The 24,203-nt window shown below is 37.6% G+C and overlaps 1 protein-coding gene across 2 annotated transcripts in view; it reads left to right on the forward strand.

Moving 5' to 3' along the window:
• The window catches only part of FNDC3B (fibronectin type III domain containing 3B), a 362,569-nt gene extending 339,036 nt beyond the window's left edge, over positions 1-23,533 (forward strand). For both annotated transcript variants that reach the window (XM_031957667.1, XM_031957668.1), the window contains exons 24-26: positions 3,672-3,838; positions 6,018-6,145; positions 22,808-23,533. In XM_031957667.1, coding sequence (XP_031813527.1) covers positions 3,672-3,838; positions 6,018-6,145; positions 22,808-23,119 — 607 coding nt within the window. In that variant the 3' untranslated portion in view covers positions 23,120-23,533. The remainder of the gene's footprint in view (positions 1-3,671; positions 3,839-6,017; positions 6,146-22,807) is intronic.
• The last annotated feature ends 670 nt before the right edge of the window (positions 23,534-24,203 follow it).

The raw sequence follows: 24,203 nt of genomic DNA on the forward strand, positions 1-24,203 counted from the left end.
TTTGTCTTTGGATCTAAAAGTCTTTTATTCATTTTCCTTCTTGAAAATATTTCAGAGAAAAAGCTATTAATGAAATCTATAAAAATAGTGGTAGTTATACTGGCAAGGATGGTGATGGTCTAAGTACCCAGAAGGGTCAGACTAAGAAGGAAGAAAATGATCGTAACAGACCTGTGCACCAGAGTAACTTTGCTCTGGGCTGCTTAGAGAAGGAACTTCCTACCTTTCCCCAAGCCCTGACTGGAGCCATACCAAAAGAGCTAATGCCTTTCTTGCCCTTTGGACCCATTTTGGGAGTCAAGACAAGTCGTGAGGCACTCATTCTCTCACGGATTTGCCTCAGAAAACTTAGGCTCCCATAAACGGTGACTGAACTCCTCCCAAAGTATCCACATAGAAATATTTGGTTAAACCAACCTACTGAATGCAACTCTGTAGGGATGCCCTGAAATCCCAATGAGGATGCTTGAGGAGAATAGAAGGGAGAAATATATTTCTCTTGTCCAGAAATTGGACCTCTCTTTGGTCTGGACGTTTCGATTTCGTTCTTGTCACCTGCTTACTGTGTGTGTATATGTGACTGGCAATTGGCATAGTGCCTGAAACATCTTAAGCACCCAATAAATGTTTATTGCCCGATTATTTTTAAAATGCTCTTCATTAAGCCCGTGGAATCATTTTATTTTTTAACATTTTATCGACGCCTTTTTTTTAAACACATATTAACTTCCTAATATATTCCTCACTCCTAGAAATGCTCCTTTGTAACAAAAATAGCTGAGCAAAAGCAACTGATACTAAGAATACTAACAACATACACCACATTCTGTCCCTGTAGTCTCCCACCTCTTTAACCAGGAAGGCCAGTGCTTTTAAAATCAGCCCTCTGGAATCACAGTTGGTCCTTTCATTGAACCCGGACTTGTTGTATTGTAGCACTCTTTCGCTTACAACGGTCACATACCAGTTCCTGTGAATAGCATTCTCATTTCTTTGTATCACTTTGTCAGCCATCCACATTTTCCTGAATCCCTCCTATGTTTTGTTTCTTACAGTTCTGTGGAATTTATATGTCACCATTTGTTTAGCCATTGCTCTATCAGTGGACACGTGGTTTATTTCTATGTGTTTTTTGTTATTAAGGAGTAGGGTTTTTTGTTGTTTTTTTACTATTGTAAAAAAAAATGCCTGGTATGTCTATTTTGGGATATCTAAGACTTGTTTTATTATTATCTTCCTTGGAAAATCCCCCAGGAGTAGGATCATTGGAGCAAAGAGTATGAACAGTTGATGATTTTGCTCAAATAATCAGAATTTGTTTTGCAGATTAGATAAACCATCCCACAGCCTCACCAGAAATGAGTGTGTCTGTTTTCCTATTATCCCACCTACATTTGGTTATTTCTATTTTTATATATCAGCCAAATAACTGGGTGTGAGGGCAAAACTTAGAATTGTTGTAATTTGTAATTCTCTTATTAATGATTTGGTTGCATTTTTTTGTCTTTGAATTATTTTCTTATAGACTCAAAAAAGAATGATTATATTTTAGGATGAAAGAAATTGCATGTTCAATTTCATATACATATACACACATTTTTGATTCCCAGATAAACTTCAAAATGAGAAAAATGCATAAAACTATGTAAAGATAATGTTACAATTAATTCATAGTATTTATGTTAATTATGCTTATTGTAATGATTATATATGTATGTGATGTCTGATGGTTTCGAAAATACTTTACCTATTTTATCTCATTTGATTTTCATAACATTCCATTGTAGAGGGTTCTGCATCCATTTTACAGATGGGGAAAATGAGGCCCAAAGAGTTTAAGTAGGTTGTGTATGAGCACATAGTAAGAATCAGAGACAGGATTTGAATCCAGTTCTCTCCTGACTGCAGATTGAGGGACTCGTTTACCTACCAGACATTATTAGGATTGTGTAAGCATTGAGTTCATTTAAAACTCTTAATTTATGAGAATTGACTATTTCAACTGTTGTTCATTTCAGCTGAAAAATGCCATAGTTAAAACATCTTGTAAGATGTTCTTAAAATGGAATTTAGAAAATGATAACACATTGTTACAGACCATAAAATAAGCCCCTGGAATGAGTGGAATTAACTGTTATCTCTTTTCTTTTCAAAACCTATCTCGTGGAGATATTAAAAAGCCCTGAAATGGCCCTATCGGTCTGTGATCCCATATTATATTTGTCTCTAATGTGCATCAAAATACAGTGGGGAAAAAAAAAATCAGATTTTCTCCATCAGATGATATTATAATCCTTCTTGAATGTGTCTTTGCAGGTGAGGTCAAGAGAATCAAATAATTGTACTCCTTAGGCCCAATCAGAGAGGATATTCCAGAGGTGCCTCTCCTTCCTAGATAATCCAGTCCAATGTGGCTCACCCACCCCACCTTCAACTTCCTGGTTAATGGAGATTTTACAATATAGAACAATTCATGTCATTCCAATAAGCTTTTATTAAGCACCTATTGTGTACAATGCAGTAAGAATGAGAATGGAAACCAAACCTTACCTTCGAAAAGTTCGATTTCTGCTCAGTAAGGGAAGGGAGCTTTATACATTTATACAAATTAATTTGTACAAGGTAATTTGAAGAAAATAATAGCATTAAAACTTGGAGAGAAATGAGTGATACGCTCTCAGAAAAACCTGGAAAGTCCTCCATGAGCTCATGCAAAGTGAAGTATAGTGTGTACAAAATAATAACAATATTGTGGGATAATCAGCTATGAATGACTTTGCTATTCTTAACAATATAATAATCCAAGACTACTCTGAAGGACTTACAATAAAAAATGCTCTCCATACCCAGAGAAAGATCTGATTGTGTCTGAATACAATGTGTCTGAAATTACTTGATTTTTCTTGAGAGTTTTTTCCCCCCAAGGGGAGCCGTGTTTTCTTTTGTAATATGACTTTATGGAAATATTTTGCTTAACTTCACATTGCCATTTCAGTGTGTGTGTGTGGTGGGGATGAGGTGGGGAAGAAGTGAGAGAATCTGGAAGTCAAGAGTTTTTAAGACAAATATTAAAAAATGTTTTACATGTAATTGGGAAAAATATAATATTTTAAAAAATAAAACCTAGAGGGATTATATTATGGAGGGCTTCCCCTAGCAGAGAGAGACATGAGGAGAGGGGGCATTCCAGACAAGAAGAGCAAGCTTATGCATAAAGGGCAGTGTGTTAAAGGCGGTAATTTCTGACTGCTAAACATACCTTATAAAATATACAAACCTTATAAGAGACAAACTAATGAAGCCTAAGTTGATGTAGAATGCAAGCTACTTCCTACCAGAAAAGAGAGGATTTGAGGGGAGAGATGGAAGAAGATCATTTATTACTGTGTACCAGCCAAAGCATTTAGCAATTTTTTTCCATTTGATGATTACCACTTATAACTTCTAAACTCAGCATCCTCATCAAAAAAATATTAGTCCAACAGAGACTGGATAGCTAAGTTTTCCTTTCAGCTGATACTGCCATTCATCCCTAAGTCTTCAGTTTCCTCATCTCTAAGGAAAGGGACTTGAATCAAAAGTCGTAAAATCCCTCTCATCTTTCAGTCTATAGCTCTGACTTAATATCGTGTTAATGTCTGCTTTTTTTTGTTGTTGTTTTCTTCATGCAGGTTCATCCCAATTTACCGAGGGCCAAGCCATACCTACAAGGTACAGAGATTAACAGAATTCACCTGCTACACCTTCAGAATACAAGCAGTGAATGATGCAGGGGAAGGACCCTTCTCGGAGACGTACACCTTCAGCACAACCAAATGCGTCCCACCTACCATCAAAGGTTTGTGGACATTTCTATAGTATTTGAAACCTAACACAAATTTTCCTCTCTGCCACCCTGTGAGGCAGGATGTATGGGTACCATCATCTCCATTTGATGGATGAGAAAATTGAGGGACAGAGAGATTAAATGGCTAGACCATAGTCAGTCACACAGCTAATAATAGAGCTAAAATTCAAATCCTGATCTCTGTTGAGGCCCTGGGTCCTAAGACTTAAATGTGCTTTGCAACAGACACAGATCCACAGAAAAGATGTGAATTAAATAGTGGGGGGAGGAAATCTACAAAATGGAATGTTTTGAAATAAGTGATCTCAGTGGGCTTTTCCATATTTCAAATTTTTTGAGGTTTAAATCAGGAATTAAACCAAACAGTGAGTCAGCATTTATTAAGCTCCTACTGTAAACTAGGTACTGAGTTAGATGTTAAAGGTGTTAAAGACACAAAAGAACAATACCTGCCCTCAAGGGACTTACATTTTAGGGAGGGAGAATGGCAATACCACATTGTATTTCTATAATGGATGGGAATTGGCTCCCAATATCCCTGAGTCTTAGTGCTTCTAATTTGAGGGAGAAGAATGCCATTCTTCCACCTTGCTTTCCCTCCATGGAGTCTTCAGGGATCTTCAGAAGAAGGCCTTGCTCAGCTGAGAAATATGTAGTCTATTAATTCACACCGTTGATAGTGTTCGATAAACCCATGCTAAGCTTCTGCTGGGTGTTGTTGGGCAATCGCTGTTTATCAGCTTCTCTCCCTAGTTTTACTTGATAAAATATTGTACACCCCACTGAGCAGAAAGGGCAATTGTCTTTCCCTGGGCCAGGGTGCCCTGGCATGGCTAGCCCTGGAGAATGGGCTGTTCTGTCATTAAAAGCCCATTATCAGTCATCAGTGGTCAGCCGTCTCTCCCAGAGCAACTGCTGCTTGTATGTCTGCGTGGGGGAGCGTGGAGAAGGGATGCTTTAACAGTCTGGGCTTTTAATGGAATCTGGACAGTGTCCTCATTTAGAGACAAGTAGAAGGAGGAAAAAAATTGAGTTTAAAAGAGTAGCCCTTTGCTCTTGCAAAGCTTTACACAAGAGCTCTCACTTAAGAACCCTGTGAATTCGGTTTTGAAAATTTGCTTGCTTCCAGTCCTTGCAGAAGCCAAGAGATAAGGAATTTGCAGCCTTAAGGGGCAGAGATGGGTTCAGAATTGGAGGTTCCTGATGTTCTTTCTGTAGTCTCAAATATCAGGGAATAAAGCACAATCAAGAGGAAGGGCTCTTCCCCTCCAAAAATCTGGCATAGGTCTGAAACTAGAAGGGACCCAAGGAGGGATCTGCTCCAGCCCCTTCATTTTACAGATGAGAAAACTGAGGTTAAATAATCACATAGATGGGGAACATCAGAGATCCAGAGGCAGTGCTCATCTCACTGCACCGTGCCTGTTTCTTTCAGGCTTTCCCCCAGTGTTTTCAAGCCCCTTAGCTCCAAAAGTCTCAGGTCCAGGTAGGCCATCTATCCAAATGCTAGAGGCTTCTGGTAGGAGTCCAGGGCAGGCCAAAGGCCAGGATTTATTTATTTGTTTGTTTGTTTATGCCACAGCAGGTCTTGAAGTCTCCTTAGATAAGATTGGAGGGCTCACAACCTCCATTAAACACACCTTACCATCAAAAAAACAAAACAAAACAAAAAAGTTAATTGGATTTTAGGCTCTTTTAAGATATATCTAATAGCCAAGAGTCTGGAGGTAAGGATCCCAATGTACTTGGTCCTGAGCAGATCATACCATATTCAATCCCAGTCATCACTTCTACAAGTTGTAAAGAAGATATTAATCTGCCTTGGCAAAGATTCCTCCCCTGGAAATCCCCTGTATCTAGGAAAGCACAAATTCATTTCCTATCCCTTTCTAATCCAGCCTCCCTCCTCTCCCCTATGTTTTGACAATGGTAGGAGCCTTAGAAGTTATTCCTCCAAGATTACTCCACCAGCAACCAAATGCAAAACAATATCCACACATCTTCATCCCCCACTCTACTAAATATTAATTCCTATTTAATATAAATACTAAATCTCTACTCCTACCTCTACTCCTTCCTCAGAAGAGTAGTCATTAAGGATTAACCAGTAAAAGATCATTCTGAATGTCGAGGTCTCCAGCCTATGGGTTTGTCTGCCATTTTGTTTTAGCACCTCGCGTGACGCAGTTAGAAGGAAATGCATGTGAGATTTCGTGGGAGACAGTACCACCGATGAGAGGAGATCCCATCAATTACATCGTGCAAGTGCTGGTTGGAAGAGAATCTGAATACAAACAGGTAAGCAAATTTCCCCATTACCCATTCTCTGTTTCTACAGAGTCCTGGTATCCCAATAAACTGACAGACTTTTTTTTTTTTTAATTTTTTAATAGCCTTTTATTTACAGGTTATATGCATGGGTAACTTTACAGCATTAACAATTGCCAAACCTCTTGTTCCAATTTTTCCCCTCCTTCCCGCTACCCCCTCCCCTAGATGGCAGGATGACCAGTAGATGTTAAATATATTAAAATATAAATTAGATACACAATAAGTATACATGACCAAGCCGTTATTTTGCTGTACAAAAAGAATCGGACTCTGAAATATTGTACAATTAGCCTGTGACAGAAATCAAAAATGCAGGCAGACAAAAATACAGGGATTGGGAATTCAATGTAATGGTTTTTAGTCATCTCCCAGAGTTCTTTCTCTGGGCGTAGCTGGTTCAATTCATTACTGCTCCATAGCAAATGATTTGGTTGATCTCCTGGCTGAGGATGGCCAGGTCCATCAGAACTGATCATCATATAGTATTGTTGTTGAAGTATAGAATGATCTCTTGGCCCTGCTCGTTTCACTCAGCATCATGAACTGACAGACTTGTGGGAACTTGGTAGGTAGAATCAGTGGGACCTGCTTCTTCGCAGATGACCAGCCATCATGACCAATGCTTGAGTCCTCATTGGTAACCCTTTGACTTATCTACTCTGGGCCTATGTAGATGGACAGAGAGTGATATTCATACACACCCTCCTTAGTGAGGAGTGGGCTTGAGAGGACAGGACTCAGTGGATTTAGGGTTCTTCCCAGCTCATTTTTACCAGAATGGTGAATTTTGTATGGAGGGGCTGCTTACTGGTCAATGAAAAGACTGGAAAAAATAAATACTGGTATAGTAACTAAAGATATTCTGAAGGGATATAAATGAGAAAATGAGAAGTTTGTATTTTATTCAAAAGATAATATAATAATAATCATAATAGCAATTGAGATATGTTAAGTTTGCAAAGAATTTGCAGATTTTATAGTTTCATTTTAACATATTTTATGTCCTCATTTTGTATTCGTGTTTTACCCCTTGTAGGTAGATACCATTATCATTTCCATTTCCCAGATGAACAAAACAAGATTATTTTGCTAGGGTTCACACAACTAGTAGGTATCTGAGCTGGATTTGAACTCAGGTTCAGGCAGGCAGACTGCTCTGCCTGCCACACCATCTAGCTGTCACTGGAGGTATTGGAACCAGGAAAAGAGAGTCAGACCTATGTTATAAACTCCCTTTTACAATATTATTTAGATTTTAGTCATTGCTCCTATGGGATTAATTGAGTGCTCCCTCCCACCCCCAAAACAGCAGATTCTCAGAGAACCAGTTAATGACAATCAGTATCTTTTAGAGCCTTTTAACCCTAATGTCCGGTAAGTATTCTTTGATAATATATACAGTTGTGTATAGTGTACGAGGCTTAGAATCAGAAGGACCTGAGTTCAAAGCCGGCTTTAGATTCATACTAGCTACACATCTCTGGGCGCTTAACCCTATTTTCCTCAGTTTCTCCATTCTGTAAAATGAGCTGGAAAGAATTGGCAAACAGCACCAGCATCTTTTCCAAAAAAGCCCCAGATGGGATCAAGGGGAGTTGGACGTAACTGAAATGAATGAGCAACAAAAATATTTACAACGATATACAGGGCTTCACTATTCATTAGAATGGAGGTTACAGGGTAACTTTGTATTTCACTTCACTATTTCTATTCTGTACAATTCATTACAATGCTGAGCAAATTGGAAATATTTCAGAAAGAACATTGTTTCCATTTTTTTTTTCCATTTTCCAAGAAAAAAAATGCTAGATATTTAGAGTCCTCCATCACAAACCTAGAGAGCAATGCATTTGATGTAGGTGCTTTTAAGAAATAATCTTGGCACTGACATCAGCATTTTTCTCCATTAGCTATTTATTTACCAGTAGTATCTGTTCCATTTTCTTACCATGAAAAAAATGCATTAAAAAATACAATGATGGGAAATTTCATAGGATTTCATTTCATACTTAGTCTATTTTTAAAGAATATATTCATTTCATATTTGTAAATTGTAAAACCTTTGGCTTGACATTCCTACTTTCCAGTGATTCTGGAGGGAAGGGAAGGGGGGGAGAATTAAATCTCAAAGTATGGTGATTGATTTTTTTTACACATTGAAAAGGCAGCCCAATTTATTCAACATCTGTGCTGCTTAAATGTGACCTTTAAAGGCAAGGTGACTTCATTTCAGCCACCCCTGGAAATGTCCTGGATTGGGATTCACCTTCTATTCCAATTGAGGTCCTGGAACTCACTGGGGATGTAAATGCTGATTCATCCACAACTTAGCACTCAGATGAAGGCTTCAGAATTTCCTCTCTAATGAAGAGATTTTGTTGTGAACATGGTTAAATGGGTACTACTGTGAACCACTGGTTGACCAATGAAAGTTGCTGTTCTGTGTGTTTACTAAGAAATAATTAAAGCCAGCAGAGGTACATAGAAAAATGGCATTTAAGTCAGGTACAACATGTACTGTCCTACCTTCTGTTGATCAGTGAACAATAACTTAAACACGATGTTTAAAAGGTGTGGATCCAGAGGCAGAATAAAGAATGTACCATGTCAATCGTGTACAAGGCAAGTGACACTTGAAATAATTCTTGTCAACAGACGATGTAACAATGAATCTTGAAGTCACGAAGCAAATAAAAATAGAAGCAATTCTAATAACCCAGTCCATAGGAGATCCCACCTCCTCAATGGGAGAGAATGCTTTAGGGAGCAATGAGATTATACCAACATTTTACCTTTAAAATGGAAATTTGTAGGAATGAATGAATGAATGAGTCACTTAGTGGATACATATTTATTAAGTGTCTACTGTATCCCGGGCATTGTGCTAAGTACAAGGAAAGCGAAGACTTAAAAAGTGAATCCCTGCTTTCAGACAGCTTACATTCTAAAAGGAAAAAGAGAATACATATAGGGGAGAGGTCACCACAGAAGGGAGTTTTGTTCTCAGGAAGGAGAATGGGGCTGGGTAGGACTGGCAGATGGTGCAATGATCCAAATAGATGGCTGAGATGTAGCAGTAGTGTCAGGTATAAATATCAGCCATCATCTTCCCCCGAAAACTTTCTTTTATAGTTAACAAAGAGTATTTTCAACAACTATTATTCTGTGAACTTTATTTTGGTCATATAATGCCACATGCAGAAGCTTAAAGTTCTTGCTAATTGACTCGAGTGGCTGAAAGGAATGAACTTGGGCCGTGCCAAAGGGAGGTGGTGATGAGCAGAGGTAAGGGCCGGCGAGGCTGCAGTTGGCTGTAATGATTAAAAGCATTTCCTCCAACGCTCACCTGAATTTTTCTGGTTCGTTTCACATTTGTATGTGTATTCATTTAATATTTTGCTATTCAGCTTTTCGGCCTCAGTCTGCTTTGGGGGACATTTCCATTAAGCTCATAGCTCCCTCCTAACAGTGTCCCATTAACCTCCAACCAAAGTATCAGTCCAACTACTTAGATGGATTCATGATTTCCCTGATAATTACATCCTAGCAATGCAGCTGGCAGCCAAGCCATGTCTGCACATCCTGTGTCCTTTCTTCGGAACTCTACAGAGGGGCCACCCTGGTCCATTGAGAGCCTTCCCTTGAGCCCCTTGAGAAAAGGAACTTTCATATGTCTTTCTTTGTATCCCGCCAGTCCTTAGCACAATTGCTGGCACATGGTTGGTGCTTAATATAAGACTGACTATTGGCACTGCCTGAAGTCAGAAAAGCCTGAGTTTACATTCAGCCTCAGACAGTCATTAGCTGTATGACCCTGAACAAGTCACTTTATCCTGTTTACCTCAGTTTCCTTATTTGTAAAACAAGCTGGAGAGTGAAATGACAAACCACTGCAGTATCTTTGTCAAGAAAACCCCATCCAGGGTCAAAAAGAGTCAAGTACAACCACAATAAATTGGTATTAAATGGACACAAGATTATCCCCAGCACTTACCATATGCCTGACTCACATTCTTTGGGGAATGGATGGATGGATGCTAAAGAGGAAATTTTATTGAAATTATTTGGAAGCTTCTTAAAGACAAGTACTAGACATATATAGTAAATGCCTGAAAAATGTCTGCTGATTAAATGTCTGTTACTACATTTAGCAGCTTCTTTTACATGAGTTTGAAATAGATAGGTAGATAGCAAGAAAGGAAGGAAGGAAGAAAGGAAGGAAGGAAACACATCTTTATATTTTTACTTGTAATAGAGAATGAGACTGTTTGTTACAAATTCCGATGGACAGAATCTCAGGGTTAAACAAGACCCCAGAAGACTTCTAGCCTAACCTATAGGGTCTTTTATGTTCTGCATCTTAAATCAATATGTGAATTTCTTAGATTTTTTTTTCATGTTAACACATAATAGAATGTAAGCTTCTTGAGGACAAAAACTGTTTCATTTTTGCCTTTGTATCACCAGCAAAGTTCCCAACATATAAAAGGCACTTAATAAATACTTGTCGAAAGGATGAGTTCATTGAACCACTTAAAACCACACTTATAGAGCTAGAGCAAAGTTTCTCTGGAGGTCAGTTTTTTTAATCCTGTCTTTTTCAAGACCCAAGGGGGTGGTGACATTCTCGAAGTCACATGTAAATAAGTGTCAAAGAGTAGGATTTGAACCTTTGACTCAAGTCATTGATTTTCCATTGTACTAAAAAACCAAATAGATATTGACTTTCAAGGGCCAGTTCTAGAACTGCCTATACTGTCCAGAATTGCTCTAACCAAGGTGGGAAGGGGCCAGACTAACCCCTAAGAATCACTGACTTTTTCCCCTGGTTCTGACCAAATGTTGGAACAGACTTTTTGTTACTCAAGAGAACTCAATAGGGCCAAGTTTTGAAGTGAGCAATCCTTTTCTTAGTTTCATGTTTGTTTTAGATCATCTCCATTTTCATTAGACATGTCAAAATCCCTTAACAGATGTTAAAAAAATAGTCTTTGTAGAACATAAGATTCTGCTATGTGTGTTGTGCTATCATAATTGCTCATGCCAATTTTAAAAATCCTAAATTGGAACAAACCTAAATTGGTTTGGGGAGTAAGAAGAGTAACCCAATAATCATGAATCCTGTCAAAATAAGTAAAAACAGAAAGAATCATGGAGTATTTTCACTGAGCTGAAATGACCTCATGGTTGCTATCACTGCAAGAACATCCATCCTAAATTATATAATAGCCCACCCTTTGGACTATAGTAGAGTCCCAAGCCACATGGTCATCAGAGCTGCCATTTATATAGTGCTGTGAAATTCACAAAGCTCTGTACAAAAATTACTGCTTTGAGCCTCAATTATCTCTTTTATAGATTAGGAATCTAGGTTGCATAGTACCTATGCACAAAATAAAGATAGATAAATAGATAGCACTAAATCCATACGTAAAAGCTGGAGACCAAGCATGGTAGTCTCTGTCTACAAGGAGTTTACATTCTAATGGGGGGAAAGCAAACAAAGAATAGGAAAGGGAAATGTAGTCAGTTTACAAAGTGGAAGGAAGGGGAAGAGAGCAAGCATTTATTAAACACCTATGTGTATCAGAGACTATTTCATTCTTTATAGATTGTTTTATTTAATCATCACAACAATAATCCTGTGAGCTAATTGCTATTATCTCCAAATTGAGGTAAGAAAAGATTTAAGTGATAATCACAAGTCACTCAGCAAACAAATATCTGAGGAAGTATTCAAATCAGTTTTTCCTCACTCTCCACAATACCACCATATGCCCTAGATCAAAATCCAGTAGATTAAAAGAATAACAACAAATTAAAATGGGAGGTCAAAATAATAAATGAATGAATAAAATTTGACTTATAGATTGGAAAGGTTAACTTGAGGTACCCCCAAGTTAACAGAACTGGAGTTGAGATTTCTATTTTGGCCTTCCAAGGAGGCAACATGGACATACAAAGCAAAGAGGAGAAAGGAATAAACATTTATGGGGTACCGACTGTGTGCTATCTACTTTAAAATAATATCTCATTTGATCCTTGCAACAAGCCTGGGAAGGAGGTGCTGTTACTCTCATTTTATAGAGGTAAAAACTGAGGCAGACAGAGGTGAAGTCACTTGCCCAGCAGGTATCCATTGCCCCCTTAGTAGCCCTGGTCTTAGAATCCGATGAGTTGAATCCCAACGCTACTGTTTTTGCTACTCTGTGTCCTTCAAAAACATCCTTCATGTCTCTGGGCTTGCATTTCTTCAGCTGTAAAAATAAGAGCATTAGTCTAATTAAATAATTACTAAGGTCTCTTCCAGTTCCAGATCCCATGATCCTCTCTGGTAAGCACCCCAGAAAGAAAAGTGATCTAATTCATTATCAACATACAATGAATTTAGGAATCATCATATTTTATTTTCTAATCCCCTGCCATATGCCTTTTCTTTGATATATTACAAGATGTGTGTTATGTGGACATACTCTGAATGTAGAGAAAGCTGATTCCTCATAGAAGGCAAACCCTTCCTCCCAATTAAAAAAAAAAATCCAAAAGCAATAAGAACAAAGAATTTGGGGATTTTAGAATTATATGGGTAAAGTAGGATAAATACATTTCCAAGGAGATAGTGAAAAGTGTCTCTTGAGTTAAGTCTTCTTTACTTTATGGTAGTAAAGCATCTCTCAGAAACAGATATGCACAACCCTAGTTAAAATTTCCTTTTTTTGCTAAGTTAATTTGTCTCCTTAGGGGACCCAAGATTACAATTTGCTATCAAATTCAACATTTCAGTTATAACTGCCATTTCATTTGTCTTTTATTAATCACCATAGGCATGTCAGTAGATTTAACTTTTGGAATGATGATATTAAAAGTTGTAGACTGGTTATATAGGCAGTACTCTCCTGGAGAAATATGGAGATTGCCAACCTTTGATTTAATATCTGACTTCAGTTCTCTTTAGTTCAGTTCAAAGTATTTTCACCAAGCTCCTACTTTGTGCCAGGTGCTGTCCTAGGTGCTAGGAATACTAAGCCTTCTAGGCAGCCTTTGACTTTAAAGCATTTACATGCTATTGGGAGATCAAAGATACATACTCCTAAGTAAATAAGAAATTAGAAAAAGTAATTTCCAGTGAGAAAAATCACTTAAGAGGAAAGACCTTGTATAGGAGATGTGGTCTCTTAGGTATGCTTCAAAGGAAACTAGAGATTCTTGGGGTGAGAAATGGAATATTGCATTTGAAAGTGAATGGTACATGCACAAAGTGACCAGTAGTCCCATTTCACTAGAACAGAAAGTGTGTAAACAGAACCAGTATGAAATAGAGGTGGAAAGAGGAGGTATTCCTCTTTCCATATTATATGGAGGTATTCCTCTTTCCATATTATAACAGGCAACACCTATATTGTGGAGGACTTCAGATACCCTGAAGATTTTGTCATTTTTCTTAGGGGCAGAGCCTGAAGATTTTTTTTTTTTTCATTATTATAGTTTTTTTTTTTATTTACAAGATATATGCCTGGGTAATTTTTCAGCATTGACAGTAGCAAATCCTTTTGTTCCAACTTTTTCCCTCCTTCCCCTCATCCCTTCCCCCAGATGGCAGAACCTAAAGATGAGAAGAACCTAAAGAAGAGGGAAGTTATGTACTTAGATCAGGGTCAGTTTTAAGGTTTTCTATCTAACATATTTCTAGAATCTTATTTCATTCAACTTCCACTGGAAGGCTTGGTTGATTGGTTGTGGCAAATTAACTACTCCTCAAGGAAGTCTGTTCCACTTCTGGACAACTGTAATTGTCCTGACCCCTTTGGATCAGTAAGCATTCATTAAAGATTTACAATGTACCAAACACTACACTAAGCACTGGAGAAACTAAGAAAGACAATTGTAGTGTCTGTCTTCAAAAAACCCTCATTCAGATGGAGAAGATAGCATGCAAACAAAATATGGAATAGCTTTCAGAGGAAAGACATGCCATGTTTAAAGCTAAATTTTTTTTTGTCATTTCTCCTCTGTGGTTCCCTTCTCTATAATTCAATCAATTCTAAGACCCCTTTCAGATGGTCAGCCCTTTATATTCTTAAGAACTTCTTCCCTGGCCCCTGCCCACGTTTTCTCTTTCCTGAGATCCACACCCTCCAATTCCTTCAACTATTCTCTATATATGCCCATGATATCTAATCCCCTCCCTTACTATGCTCCCTGACTTCAAGATGCTTTAAACCATCGGTATCCTTCCTAAAATGTGATATCAGAACTGAGCCTAGAACTCAGAAGTAGTCACAGCAAAGTAAGATATAGTAGAGTTCTGAATTCCTCCAGTATGTAATGGGTGTTTAATAAATTCTTACTGACTGATTGACCTCCTTTATTAGGGACACTTGTTTATGATAATACCAGGCACCTGCCCTTAGTATCTGTGGCAAATGGTGGCTTCTCTCCATCACCAAGGATAAAAGGCATGCCTCCAAGATAACTGAAAGGTGTCAGCCTGAGGACAGTGTAACCAGAACCAAGATAAACAAGCAGTGATGTGTGTACCTGCTCCCACACTCAATGGTTTATGTAATGGTAGCTAGCATGCTTCTGCAAATGTCCCCAGAGCTCCAGCTTTTCATATTCATGTCACCTTTAAAGAAGGGAACACATATGGTGCCATAAGGTGATTTGGAGTCAAACCTTAAAATTCACACTCTTTCCCTGAGGACATTTCAATCGGAATTGTTTATGGATTTCAGGAAGTAAAGTCATTTTCAATGATTTTAAACAATTAAGTACAGATAAGAATAATATAATTACAAGACCCTTCTGTGAGAGAAAAACCATATTGTTGACTGTCAATGAGATTGACTTTGGATGTCAGTAGATCTTGGGTTTAGCTGGAAGAAACTTTGCAATGTACATAGGCCAATGTGCTCTTTTTAAAAAGAAAAAAAATTGAGGTCCAGAAACATTCTTTAGGACTAACATTTTCCATCTATCTGCATTGTTGCATAAATATAAATTTATCAATAATAATATAAATGCATAATATAATTTATTTATAATAAGTTGGTATAGATTGGTAAATAAATAAACAAACAAATTGATAAAATAAAACAAAATAAAATGAAAAAGAACCAAATCTGGAGAATGGCCCCATTTCTTCTGCACATGGGAACCTCAAAGATATGGGATTTCATTGGGAACTCCTATCTCTAGCTTCTCTACCAAATTGTCTGTGACTTGGTAGATAAGTCCTAGAGTTACGTAAGGCATGTACAATTGGAGTCATACTCCTCCTAAGATCAGAAGGATCTTAGGAACAAAGGACTGCCTCTACTTATTCTGCACATGAAATGCCTACACAATATATGAGTGATTGTTAGACGTCTTCACTCAGACTATAGCTTCTAGCTGGATTCCATGTCCATTGAATGATTGTATTCCCTTTCTTGTCCTGAATGACTGGTCTGGGACAGCTCAAACCCTGGACTCATGGATAAGCTGGCAGACACCAAATATACACGGTGGGCACTAAGCTAGTGACAAGCATCTTGACTCCTTGACCTTTCTCTTCACCAATAGAATTGACTCAAGATTACCTTCCACATGGGCTGTGATTAGCAACCAAAGTGAACTAGTGTATACATTCATTTATTCAACAAATAATTTATTGGGAATCATTTTGGGGAAATGTGTCTCAATCCAGTCTCCTAATAAGCTCATTAGTCTACAACCTGTTGAGATGGTTTCCACTCCCGATTCAATTAATTCCATTGTTTATACTTTGCCCGTTTATGATAGCACCTCTAAATCAGTCTCCAGAACCTTACCCCTTCCTGCAAGCTCAAAGTACATTTTGATCATTTATTCCAACTTTATATAAAGTTGCTACATGTTAGGGATGCAAAAGAAAGAAATAGACCTATTTTTTCAAGAGATTTACATTCTAATGGGAGAAAACAAAATGTATACAGCCAGTTACATTGTACTCAGACCTTCATCTGTCAAATGAGGGAATAGATGGATGGCTACTAAGAAGCTATAGAGTTAGAGTAGATAGCCATAGGGTCACTTCGAACTCTTAATCTAAGCAAATTTTTTATTCATATATATGTGTGTATATCCACACAAATAACTGGGTGGGGAGCAAGATAGACCCCATATAGGACATGGTCTTTAAACTGAACCTTGGATAGAATTTCATCTTCTGAGAAGAGGAGGAATGGGTTTCCTTGGTATAAAACAAGCTTGACACAATGAATCAAGAGTTCCCCCAAAGGACAGGAAAACCTGGTCTGACACTTGCCAAATGTGAGATTCTGGACGAGTCACTTAATTTCTATGTCTAAGACTATAATTGGCAGAGCAGGCAGCAGCCAGACAGAGCTTCTTCACGGGGGAGTTTCCATGTGCCCCTGAAATCAGAGGTCTGGTCATTTAAACAAAACAGACAGGAGAGAAAGGGGGTACCCCTGGGCATGTTGGAGCCAACAACTGGAGCACAGAGGCAGCCCCACAAGTCACAGCAGCCTGGTTTCCAGGGAGAAAGCTGGATGTCGGCCCGAGGTGCTTAGATACTGTACCGAAAAGTTTTCTGTCCAGAAATGTTAATGGACACTAATTGAATCACACTCACTGACAGCAGCAGCTTCTCAGTCATAGTCCTGTTTGACTGTTTGGGTACTCTCAATGTTTAGGGAGAAAAACAAAAACCTGCTTTGCTTTAGGAGATCAGGTGAATATGCCCCAAGGTCCAATATGTACCCCTCTTCCTAATAATATTTTAAATCATCATTGGCTTTTTTAATATAGATTTTTAAATGCATTTTGGGGTTCATCTTCAATATTCTTATCTTCTAAAATTAGTGGAGTCTTTTCCATGTGTTCCCTTCATGGTACAGTGTAATGGGAGGACCCAGAAGGCCTAGGCTCAAATCTGAAAGGTGACCTTTACTTCTGTCAGACCACAGACAAGTCATTTAATCTGGCTGGGCCTCAGTTTCCCCATTTGTAAAATTAGGGGAATAACTAAATGATCTCTGAGATCCTTTCCCAACTCTCTATATAAATTCATCAGCCCTTTTAAACTGTTTAATTGAGATAAAAGAATCCCTAACGTGAGGTTTGGTGTATGCAACCACAGTAACCCCTAAAGGCTCAGTACCTTAATTCAGGGCTCAGTTGGTTATCATTTCTGTTCTTGTTTAAATATAACCCTGAAAAAGAAATAAACCTTGTCATTCAAGAGCAGGAGTTCTTTTGGGGAGTGTTATAACCCTTTGACAGTCTAGTGAAACCCCTCTCGATAATGATTTTTAAATGCAAAAAAAATCTAAGATAACACAACGTAATTGGGTTCCTTTGTGATCCGAGGTATTTTATGCATTTAAAACCAAAGTAGCTGGCCTGGACTTTAGCCGAAATACTTGTATCCTGAAGGACCTACCACCCTCTATGCATTTTTCCTAATTTTGCTGTCCTGGTTACTAAGGGCGGCTGGTAGACCCATTTGTCATCATTCATTACTGATGGTAATTTACTGAACCTTTTATGCATGTACTCTTTTCATTTTTCCATCTGAGCGATGAGGAGTACAGCATTCTGCTCAGAGCTCCAAAGAGATGAAGAAGAAAGCAGAGAAATCTCAGAGCTTACAATCTGTTACAGGGAGATGAGACATCTGTGTACAAAACAAACCATGTACGTGAAATAACCCCAGTCCCTACTCGACTTCATGGGAATTTTCAGAGAATGGAGTAGAATATTTGGTCAAAGGGACCTTGGTATCCAGTATGCCCTGCCTGGGGAAATAGTAAGCCCCCCCGTCTTGGAGGGTCATGTATATCGTAGAATTCTAGCAGATACAGATTGAATTAAGTGTCCTTAAAGGTCCCTTCCCAGACTGCAATCCTGTGATTTCTATTTGTGTGTCTTAACCATGAGTAGGCCAGGAACATTCTGTTCATGATTCAAAAGGGAACCAGAAAGAGCATAGCACATTACCACAAAAGGGGCACAGCCATGAGGGGCATAGACCAAGGAATATTCAGCTGGGAAGCCGGGTACGAGGAATGAACCATGTAGTGCTAGCTTTTTAATAAAAGGAAAAAGCACACTTTTAAATGTGTGAATAAGGGCACAAGACGTCAGAAGGACTCTTCTATATTAAACAGACCTTCACTGTGTTCTTCTATCCTGAAACGTACAGTTGCAGAGCGTGGACACAGTTCAGGGATAAGGCACAGCAACAATCAAAGGGTTACAGAGATGAGGTCATTTTAGCTTCGAAAAGAAAAAGGCCGACAACAATAAGAGAATTCAAATGTATACAGAGCTGTTTTATTGGTGACCGGCTCTCTGCTCCATTACTGGGATCAGAGTGAGGGAATAAATTGAAATGTAATCAGTTTCTAGAAATGAACGCTGTTTTCTGACTGCAGCTCTGTATAACAAAGGATCCCCTTTCCAACTGTTTTGTTTGGGGGGATAGAATTCTTGAGGCTGGCTGGGAGGGTTTGTTTTTGTTAAATATAAGGTTATTTAAATGTAAGATATTTTGTGGGTATTAATGCTAAACTATCTACTGATAATGTACATTTTCAAATAATTAGCCTGTTCAAAAGAAATTTTGGCTACTTGTATTTTGTTGGGAAAACCAGGGTTCAAATCCAAATCCATGATTATTACTGTGCCAACATGGAGAAGTCATGATATCATCAATTTAAAGTTAGAATGGAACTTGGAGGCTGAGTGCAATAGCTTCATTTTAAAGATGAGGAAACTTGCTTGTCTAAGGTCACCAAGCCAGTAAGTGTTCAGAGCAGAATTAGAACTGTTTTTTTAACTCCAAAATTGCTGCTCTTTCTAGCATAGCACATAATCACACCGGTTATGTGCAGAACCCCATGCCAGGCAATGGGTCATGAAACCTTTTAGTTGAGGCTTAGATGATAACTTTCCTCCATGCTTTTCCTAGTCTTGTAAACTCTTGGGCCATCATTGTGAGAAAACTAGCAAGTACATATAGAGAAAATGAGTCACAAACAAACTTACATGAAACTGCTTTCACAAAGTAAAACTCTCACATTGATTTCTTTTCTCTCTTTCTTTCTTTCTTTTTTTTTTTTTTTGCTTTGAATTTTTTTTTTTTATTAAACTTTTTTATGTACAAAACATATGCATGGGTAATTTTTCAACACTGATCCTTGCAAAATCTTGTGTTCCAAATTTTCCCCTCCTTCCCCTCACCCCCTCCCCTAGATGGCAGGTAATCCAGTACATGTTAAATATGTTAAAATATATGTTAAATTCAATATAGCTATACACATTTATGCAATTATGCTGCACAAGAAAAATCAGACCCAAAAGGGGAAAAAAAAAAACTGAGAACAAAATGCAAGCAAACAACAACAGAAAAAGTAAAAATGCTACTCAGTTCCCATAAACTTCATCACAAGATTATGGGAACTGCTCTGAAATATCTCATTGTTGGAATAAGTCACTTCCATAAGAATCAATCACCATATAATCTTGTTGTTGCCATGTACAATGATCTCCTAGTTCTACCCACTTCACTCAGCATCAGTTCATGTAAGTCTCTCCAGGCCTCTCTGAAATCATCCTGCTGATCATTTCTTGCAAAACAATAATATTCCATCACATTCATATACCAGAATGTATTCAGTCATTCTCCAGCTAATAGGAATCCCCTCAGTTTCCAGTTTCTTGCTACTACAAAAAAGACTGCCACAAACATTTTTGCACCCATATTGATTTCTTAACTATAAGGACAATGGTTGCATCAAGGCAAAAAAGTACTTGTGTGGGTAGTCCCAGAATAGAAAGCATATTGAGTCCCCAGACCCAAGGGTCTCTTCTGCTCAGTTGAGGATCTGGATGTTTGGCTGATGTTGTGAATACATAGAGAAATGATTCAGACTGGGGATGATACTTTCCTGGCATATTCTAAACTCTGGAAATAGCCACAGGAAAGATTGCCAGGGCAATGAACTCCATTGATGATGACTATGAACACTATAGACTTTGTCATTGTCTTAGAGACAGGAAGGAATTATCATGGAACCTTTACTGAGACTTGTTATTTGTTTGCTGGTTGCAGCTAAATTCACAATCCCACTTCCCAAGGCACAAATCAGTATCTTCTTGCTCATTAGAAAGGGTAACATGATGGAGAGTGGGGTTCAAAAATCTTGTAAACAGAACAATGAGAGAGATGATACGTTTGGTCATGTCTAAAGTCTGAGTGTTTTGAGGCTAAGTCTGCTAGAAATAGCACCCTAAATGTTAGTCATTTAAAAAACAACAATCATGTTAAATTTCAAAATTGAGGTCAGAATGGAAATCCGTAAGAAAGCACTGGGACTCTTACTGTGACCCCTTCTGAATCCTTACACTCAGATTTCCTTCCATTCCATATTTAATAAGAGCTACCATATAACATTTAATAAATATATACACAAATACCAAAAGAAAGAAACAAATTAAGAAAGGTTGGAAATTGGAAAACAGTAAATGAGAAAATGAATGAATGAATGAACTGCCGTACTCATGCATGGCTAGTTGGTCAATTGAGTGTTTATTTGAGTCTGACACCATTGTCCTGGACAAGGTCTTATCTAATCCCACTCCCAAAGGAGAAAGGGAGGAGAAAACTTCTTTCCATTTGCTGTGTGTATATTTTATGTTATACATATTATTTTTTATCGTGTAAGCACTATTTCTCCATTTACCAAAAAGGAAGTAGACTTTGTCCTCAAGATTGTACATTGTTGGAGAGCCTTGAGTCAAGTCAAATCCATCCTTGTTTAAGTGACTCCTATGTGCCAGGCTGTGCTAAATCTTGCCCATTTGTCTTTATAGCTTTACTAATTGGCACAATACTTATTGTGCTTGATTATATGTTTAATAAATGGATGACAATACATCATGGAAGCTCAGATAGTTATTTCAGATGTTCCACCCTCCTGGAAGCACTGTCATATTGTTTTAAGAGAATTAGAGTAGTAATAGGGTGATAAATAGGAGTATTATAAGGAGCAGAGTGGTAGCTTTCTGGGGACAGGGACTATTTAACTTTTATACATAGCTCTCTAGCCGAGCACCTTGCACAAAATAGACACCTAATAATTATTTGTTGGAAAACTCAACCTCCAAAAGGAGATGAGAAAATAATCCTTCTGTTCTTTGCAAAGGTGCAGAACTCTGGGTGAGGAACACTGCATATATCCATTCTCTCTTAGTACTGGTTTTTTCCTCTTTATTCTTTGCTACAAGAATTGGGCTTGCTGACTAGTGACCCAGGAAGAAGTACATTCAGAAACTAAAGTGACATAAAAGCAAAGATAGCCATAAAAATGCTCTTACATTATAAACAAATACTTATCTAATTGAACCTTAAGGTAAATGCATTCTCATATTGAATGTAGATCAAAGCCCTGCCCCTCTTTGTCATATAATAAAAGCTAAAATTTATGTAGTACTTTGATAATAACAATAGCAAACATTTTCACTCTTTAGTAATGATAATTGCCAGGATTTAGATAGTGCTTTAATAATAGCGAACCTTTATATAGCACTCGGATAATAACAATAGCTATCATTTATGTCGTACTTTTATAATAATAGTAAAAATTTATATAGTGCTTTAATAGTGATAATTAGCATTTAGATAGTACTTTAAACTAGCTACTTTATATAGCACTTTGGTAATAACAATAGCTATCATTTATATTGCACTTTAGCAATAATAGTAGTTTGCATTTATTTAGTGCTTTAATAATAGGTAACCTGTGTATAGCACTTTGATAGTAATAATAGCTAACATTAATATAGCACTTTAATAATAATAATAATAGTTTGCATTTATTTAGTGCTTTAATAATAGCATACCTGTATATGGCACTTTGATAATAACAATGGCTAACATTTACACAGCATGTAATAGTTAGGATTTAGATAGTGCTTTAATAATGATAATTAACATTTAGATAGTGCTTAATAATAGCTAACTTTTCTATAGCACTTTTGTAATAACAATAGCTATCATTTATATAGCACTTTAGCAATAATAGTTTGAATTTATTTAGTGCTTTAATAATAGCTAACTATAATGTAACTATATATAATATATACTATATACTATATATAATATCATAATAACTATGATAGCCAAACAAGTGATAATAACAGTAGCTAATATTTATATAGCACTTTGATAATAATAATAACTAACATTTACCTAGCATTTGATAAAAACAGTAGCTAACATTTATGTAGCACTTTAATAATAACATTTACCTAGCACTTTAATAACAATAATAATTGTTAACATCTATATCGTGCTTTAATAACAGCTAACATTTATACAGCACTTACTCTGTATTTTCTCATTTAATCCTCATTACAATTCTACAGGGAAGTGCTATTGTTACCTCATTTACAGATGAGGGAACTGAGGCAAGCAGAGGCTGGGTTCACCCTCAGGCAGGTCTTTCTGACTCTGGGCATTATGGAGCCCCCCCCCCCCCCCCCCCCCCCCAATTGCCCCATATGGACATAGGAGATTTTCCTGGTTCACCTGCCTTTGTGAAATGGATTAACAGTGACTTTCCCGTTTCTCTCGCCAAGGTGTACAAAGGGGAAGAAGCAACCTTCCAAATCTCAGGCCTTCAGAGCAACACCGATTATCGATTCCGCGTGTCCGTGTGTCGCCGTTGCTTAGATACCTCACAGGAGCTGAGTGGAGCCTTCAGCCCTTCGGCCGCTTTTGTACTACAGCGGAATGAGACGATGCTCGCGGCAGAAACGGGGTGCTTCGACGACCCCAAAAGGAAGAGCCCAATGCCTACTGATGGACAATTCGCAGCCCTCATCGTCCTTGGCTTCGCGGGCCTGTCTGTTTTGTTTGCCTTTATATTACAATACTTCTTAATGAAGTAGACCAGTCCAACAGAGTCCGAGGTATGAATTTAGGTAATGCTACGCATTGTAATACACACATTTATCCAGATAGTTCTTTTTAAAAAAATTTTTTTAAAAACCTTTTTTGTTCTTTGATTTATATACTTCTCTTGTTTTACAGTTCTAGCTAGGAATAAACTATCAGTGTTTTGGTGCACCTTTTTGAAATGCAAAACTAGGAAGAGGTTCAACTGGATCAATAAGCAAACCAGATACCAAAAGCAAGCTTTCCTCGCGCTGAATTTTCTTTTCAGTTTTTTTCTTTCAATTTGCCTTTATACTGTTTTCACCGGTGTCTCTCAACCTTCGATTTTATATGTTACCGTTCAGTAGATGATAATCACCAGTCACTTCTTTATGTCTTTTTTTTTTTTTTTTAATCATCATATACTTGTAAACATTAATCAGTTACAATGTGTGTAGCGATAGGGCCAGAGTTTTGTTATAAGTGAACGAGACGAGGTATTTGGAGTATCGCCAACAGCATGAGACTGATTCACTACAAGGCATCTGCCCTAAGCACCATTTACTGTTTATTTTTATTTTTATTTTTTTGTCACTCAGTTATTTAACGATGATTAGTTCATTTAAATCAGAACATGTACTACAGGCTAAAATATTTTTATAATCTGTTATTCTTATAATTTTTAACACTATGAAACTGCCTCTATAAAAAAAAATCAAGTAACCAAAATGCATATCAATGATGGCGCATTCTAGATTTTTCCCATGTCAATCCATAGCAGTAACTTTAAAGAGGGCATTGTGCAATAGCTAGCTAGTTATCTCCTTGGTCAGCTGTCTGAAAGCTGCTTTACCTTGTTTGTCTAGCCTTGTATATATATAACTACTCCTAATCTAATCACTAGATTTTATTATATTCTGTTACATTGGACATGAATTATGTGACTAGGACTGGTGACAGCTTCCTGCCTCTGCTGATTGCAGGCAATTTTACACTAACTATGAGCAGTCTCTCTCTCTCTCTTTCGCTCTCTCTCTCTCTTCTCTCTCTCTCTCTCTCTGTCTCTTTCTCTCTCTCTCTCTTCTCTCCTCTCTTCTA

The sequence above is a fragment of the Sarcophilus harrisii genome, chromosome 3 (assembly GCF_902635505.1).
Source record: "Sarcophilus harrisii chromosome 3, mSarHar1.11, whole genome shotgun sequence".
Taxonomy (NCBI): Eukaryota; Metazoa; Chordata; class Mammalia; order Dasyuromorphia; family Dasyuridae; genus Sarcophilus; species Sarcophilus harrisii.